Source organism: Orycteropus afer, unplaced genomic scaffold (genome assembly GCF_000298275.1).
Source record: "Orycteropus afer afer isolate SDZICR_OR568_19922 unplaced genomic scaffold, OryAfe1.0 scaffold00017, whole genome shotgun sequence".
In the NCBI taxonomy this organism is placed as follows: Eukaryota; Metazoa; Chordata; class Mammalia; order Tubulidentata; family Orycteropodidae; genus Orycteropus; species Orycteropus afer.
Window position 1 is genome coordinate 1,778,726 of NW_006921604.1, and position 6,172 is coordinate 1,784,897.

At 43.9% G+C, this 6,172-nt stretch overlaps 1 protein-coding gene across 1 annotated transcript in view; it reads right to left on the reverse strand.

The window, feature by feature from the left end:
- POLR1B (RNA polymerase I subunit B) overlaps positions 1–5,690 on the reverse strand; it is a 29,888-nt gene extending 24,198 nt beyond the window's left edge. Inside the window, exons 1-3 of the mRNA XM_007959406.2 lie at positions 5,484–5,690; positions 2,326–2,493; positions 1,928–2,074 (exon numbers count right to left, since the gene is read on the reverse strand). Of these exons, the coding sequence (XP_007957597.1) occupies positions 1,928–2,074; positions 2,326–2,493; positions 5,484–5,660 (492 nt within the window). The 5' untranslated portion in view covers positions 5,661–5,690. The remainder of the gene's footprint in view (positions 1–1,927; positions 2,075–2,325; positions 2,494–5,483) is intronic.
- Positions 5,691–6,172: the final 482 nt, after the last annotated feature.

A 6,172-nucleotide genomic window follows, 5' to 3' on the forward strand; every position in this document is an offset into this window, starting at 1 on the left:
CTGTGGCTTCCAGCCAAACAAAAGACAGGCATATGAGCTGAACATTTATACTAGGTAGATGTATTCCTTGGAGAGAACAATCATGGGAGAATAGAAAGGCTGTATATGCACATAGAGACGGCTCTGGGGGCAGGAGTGCATGGGAGCGAAGGCCACATGGAAGAGGTAGCTATGGGGAGGAAGTGGGAGGAGAGCTGTTGCACTGTGGGAAATTATAGTCAATGTCATAAGACAAAGTTTATGTGAACTACTATATGGAAGATGAATTTGCTCTGTAAACTTTCACCCAAATCACAATTTGGAGAAAAATAAACTAAGCTGAAATTCAAAGAGAAGGGAATTCCACTAAAAAGAAAAATTACTGTCAAGAAAACCATATGAAGTAGTTCCCACTACTCTGTAACACATGGTGTTGCCCTGGGTTGGCACTGACTCACCAGCAACAGGTTTTTGTTTTTTATGGACACGGGAAAGAAGGATGGAAGTAAATCACAGGTACTTTCCTCTATTGACAGGTTCGGCCTAAGCTGATTTTCTGCTTCCTAAAATGGCTTCAGTCTTCAAATGACATTTAAAGAAGTAATGAAGAAAGAAGACTGAAGACAGTAAGTCTAATTACTTTGCTTGCAGACTAAGTATGGTTTCCCAAGTAATTTTAAAAACATTTGATTCTACACAAAACTCTATAAACCAGAAATCTGAATGAACTAAATAGGATTTTTTTTTTTAAATACAGAGACCCTTTTATTAAGCCTTAAATAGGACAAAGACAATCATCCAGATGAGGGAAAACATCAACATGTATCCATTACTGAGGCTGATGGAATCTACAGAATCAGTCATGGTGTTCACTATATATGATAGAGAACAAAGGAAACAGTCTCAAGATTATGACTGGTCGTAGGTCAATGCGTCACCGTCGTAGGTGGGACTACAGAAGTGGGGAAAGGACCATCACTGGGGTACATACATAACTGCAGGTTTAAAAGGGTTGCAGGATTGGTTCTGGGATATTGACTATTAGGCTGTGATGGTCCTGGTATGACTCATGATCATGCAACCACAAGTCAGTCTCCGGGACACCAACCTTTAACTTAAATTAGATGACATGCATCTGACTGTCTAGTTTCAGCAAATCATTAGAAGATGTCCAGGTAAGTTCCCTAGTTCTTTGTGTGTCTTTCTATATGAGGGCAAGTTGCCTCTCCCTGGGCTTGCAATCTACTTTCAACTGCATTCTAATATGAAAATAGTTTTAATAGTCCTGGTCAGTATTACATTTCTATAATAAACAGAACTACTATTTAACAATTGCCCACCATATCCTGCTAGGCACTCCACTATATTAGCATAATATTTAATGCCCAGAACAAAGAGTGGGATTGCTATTATTTCCATTTTCAGAGGAGGAAACTGAGGCTCAAGGAGATTAAACTTCCCCAAACTACACAAGTGGTAGGTGGAACAGCTGGGATCAAACCCACCTCTGACACTGAAACCCCTTCCCCATTATATAACACGGTCTCTCGCCTGTGGGCAGCCTGTGCATCTTGATTCCTTCTACTGCAAGGACACCTTGGCATAGATGAAAGAAATGCTGAAGGAATGGTATATGATTATCTCATATGTTCACCAAATCTTACTGTCAGTAAAGCAGAACATTTTAGACAAGAGTTTTTCTAATAAATCATTCAGAAAACTAGGGAAAACTTCCAGTTCCTTCCCCAAACAACAATATTTTTTACACACAGAGCCACTTTTCCATACACTGTGTCATTTGATCTTCATTCTGAACCCTGTATGTATGCCATTTTACCTATCCAGAAATTAAAGCAGAGGAAAAAACTGACAGCCAGTGACAAGCTTCATGTCTTCTCACTCTCAAACCAGGCCTTTTCTATTGTGTCCCATGCCTCCCTGCAATTACCTCTGGTTCCTCATGGTGCTCGATGAGGGCTTTTGGAGGAAGGTTGTATAAGTTGCAAAGCTTGGACTTCACCATGATAGGAACATAGCCAAGAAACTGTTTAATGATTCCTTTTGAGATTCCATTCACTGCCCAGCTGATATCAGCCTAAATGAAAACAAGAGACAGAAAAAATTATGTAATAAAAGAAAATATCTAGATCTTCAAGAACGAATGAGGATTTTAAAACAATGAGAAGAAAACCACAAATTACAGGATTTTATGCTTCAGATTTAGAAGATAGGATATCCTAGATGGTAATATTAAGAAAATAGAATTCTGGTATAAACTTTATTGGGCACCAGTCTTATACTTTAAGAAGTGCAGTGTCAGAGCCATACATTGTCACTGGTACTCACTGTCAGCCTTCCCCGATAGGTACTCCTCCGGCCCCGGCATTCTGCTGGATAAACTTTGAGCTCTTTGCAGATGCTCCCTTTTGGAACTGTGGGTGAACTGATGACAGCATCCACAATGGTAAGAGAGATACGTTCATCTTTGAAAGCAAATTCAAAGGGAGGGATAGCCTGAAATACAATTCACACTATTAATTACATTTCCAAGGCACTTTCTAAGACTCTTTCAAATCTCATATGTTCTGCATACACTGATGCCTTTAATGCCAATATGACACATTTTGTGTACTCATAACCTAAGTACCTTAAAGTATTGTGCATTAACACAGGTCTTTTTTGAATGCCTACTAGATGTCAGATATCAGCATTAGGCTCTAGGGATACAGTTGCGAATAGAACAAATCTCCTGTCTTTGTGGAGCTCCTAGTCTCTTCTCTTTCCTAGTGAGACACAGAGAGTAAAACATATATATGTTGATGCCAGGTGATGGTTAAGTCCTCTGGATAATAAGGGAAGACTAATCCATTTATAAGAAGACCCAGTGGTACAGTGGTTAAGCACTCAGCTGCTAACTGAAAGGTCGGCAGTTTGATCCCACGAACCACTCCATGCGAGAAAGACCTGGCCATCTGCACAAGCAGAGGAAGAAAACAGAACAATAAAGTAAAAAAGAGATGGTACTTCAGGTTCTATAGGGATAGCAGAACTCAAATCCTGGCCCTCCACTCCTAAGTAGGAAACGAAGGGAGGCTTGTGAAGGCATCACACTGACCATTCTGTTCTCAATCTGAACCAAGTGCCTGCCTTTTCTGGTCTTACCTTGTGCCTAGCAAGATAATAGAAATGCTGGAAAGGGATGAGGGTATGAAAAAATTCTTCTGATTTAGGACCAGTCACCCAAATGCCATTCATAAGGCTGATGCTTGTACATGTCATTCCAAGGCAGCCAGGGCCACGCAAAGGGAAAGGTGGTGGGCACCACTCTTCTTTCCCCTCCCACCACAGTTGCTTCTCTGTACCAATCTCTGTAGGTAGCTTCACTGTTCTGATATCAGCACACCACTGATTTAGCCTATGTATTAAGTATGAACAACTTCCTAGCCTTAATGTCAGAAGGATGAAAATGCCAAAAACTGAGCCAAGAATAGAAAGGAGGTCCTCCACCCTCATGGAAGTTCAGTTTATGAGTCCCCAAGTGTGAGGTGCTCTGCTGGATATGGAGATATAAGAATAATTAAGATACAATCACTATCTATCCTCAAGGAGCCAACAGGTTTTGAGTGCCAGGCCTTCTCACATACATCATGGTCTGCTCTCTGACCCTCAGCCCTTCTAAAATACTTGACATTCCTGCCTTTTTCACACCTTCTCATTCCCTAGATATTCATTGTAAAACCTGGCCCAACACCAGCTAGTGCTCTTTGTGATTCATTTTCCTGAAAGACCATTTATCAAAGACAACTTCCATTTTTATATTTAGTCCTAGGGATCAACTCTAAATCTTTATTCTAGGAAGATGCACCCCTTGGATCAAGCAGCTATGAGATACCAGAAGGGCAGCATTCACATACAGGGAAGGCTGGACCGACAGGAATGCATGGATGAGAGGGGCACGGGGAGGGGGTGGTTATGGAGAGGGGATGGTCATGTGGAGGGGAGAGGAGGAGAGTTTCTTAAGGTTGGGGACGGTAATCATGAAGCCAGGGGTGAATGAACTGTTGAACATAAAACAAACTTGCTATGTGAATTTGCACCCAAAGCACAATTAAAAAAAAAAAAAAAAAAGCAGCAGCAGCTTTAGGAACATTAATCTTCAAAGAAATCTTAATGACACCCACATTATTTGCAAAATAGAGTTCAAGTATCAGAGACTGGGAAGTTGGCTCTGCTCCTTTACTCCCTAGAGAGAGACACTCTCTTCTTTGCTTAAATTCATCAATTTTCTCAAACATCTGGATCAGCTCCTATGTCACCCCACAGTTCTTTACACAAAACCTTGCCAGAACAGTTCTCAAGAGTACTGGCACTGAGCGCCTTCATGTCCTCTTTCTTCCACCTCCTTACACCATGATACTGGGCACTCATCCTCATCCTTACAGAACCTAGTGCAAGGAGACACTAGAATGGTCATCAAAAGAGATCTTCCCTCACCATGCTCATCTAAACTCTGGTTAAGCATATGCTACAGAAGAAAGCTATTACACTTTTTACACTTTTCTGCTCAAGCATAGGCCCTAATTTCTTGGGCATAATATATTATAACTTGCCTTTTTTTAAAAAAACCAACCTACTGCTGTTGAGTCGGATAGGGCTCATAACGACCCCTTGGGTTTCGGAGGCGGTATCCTTACGGAAGTAGATTGCCCAATCTTCTTCCAAGGAGTGGCTGGTGGGTTTGAACCGCCAGATTTTTGGTTAGCAGTCAAATGCCTTTACCATTACGCCATTAGTCATTTACATCTTCCTCAACACCTGCCTAATGCAGAGCAGGTGCTCAGTAGTATCTCTCTTTAAAGGTCTAAGAGAAAAAAAACTTTAGGATGATCTGACACTTCAGTTGATCTACGACTAGGTTCAGAACCTCTGGAGGTAAGTCTACAAGTAACATACAGGCGTTAGCGTTGTGAATGGTTGGGAAGCATACCCCAAATGGGTCACTTCCTCACCCTCACAACACTCAAAATTTGTTCTCCAAAACACCAGTTCGCAATCCCACGTAAATCAGGAAAACGACGAATACGTACACCTCACCCTACTCGACTCCGCTCCAAGTCTCACGAGACAAAGAACTGCGTCCAGTTCAGCATTTATTTTGGTCTCCGGGGTACCCAGAGAATTTAAGCTTAGCCTGCTCAAAGAGCTCGGGATTTGGGATCAAACGGTGACCTACCAGCCACTGTTCTGGGACCTCTGGCCTGGCACGTGTCCCACTACTCCCGCCCCTGCCGCTCTGGATCCTCCCCATCCCAAACTCCGTGTCTCTTTCACCCCAGCCCTGCCCCGAGCTCCAGCCTCATCTAGCCCCAGCGCCTCACTCACCAACCCCCGACTCGCCTCCCTTTTCCAGCCCCTTTGCTCCCTCTTCTCAGTCTGCCTCCAGCTTCATCTCGTAATGGCAAGCGGCGCTGGGGAACTCGAGGCTGGGAGGACGCCGCGCTCACCTGTACCGCATGGCTGAGCCCGTCTCGCACGGCGTAGTTAAAGGACTCAACATGTGCCCTGGTCAGCTCCTGCAACGCTGGCTTTTGCTGCTCCTGCGGGATCCTGTAGTAGAGATCGGTCAAGTGCTTTAGGTTAGGCCCGCTAGGAAGATTCCGCCACTGGCTGCCGGGCTCCATGTGTCCGTCCGCCTGCACGCCTAGCTCTGCGTGTACCCGGTAGGACGGTCGGCGGCCGCGGCCTGTTGGGAAATGTAGTTCCTTCTTGTTCCGTCCGCTCTTGGTCCTTAGTTTACTGGGTCGACTTGGAACTAAAACCTTGGAGTGAAGGGGCCGGTTTAAAACTGTACAGGCCAGAGCGTAAACGGCCCTCTCATGCTTCTGTAAAAGACATAAATGTGGACATCCGTTCCACTCCCAATTCACCGTGTGACCTCTTTGGGTTTCATTCGCTTACTAAAATTAGGACTGAGAAGAGCGCTCTTCAAATATTTCCTTGTATTCTGTTTGCTTTCCGATCCGATGCTGATTACGACCCTGGGGCGACACCCTGACAGTGTAGTGACTTAGACGAAAAAGCAGATGTTGGTGGTCACTAGGCTGACTGCTCTCTCTGCCCAACTCTGGAGTCCGGAATGCCCATTATTGGAACTGTCAAACCCACTATCCGCTCAGTGAAAGAAAGACGAAGC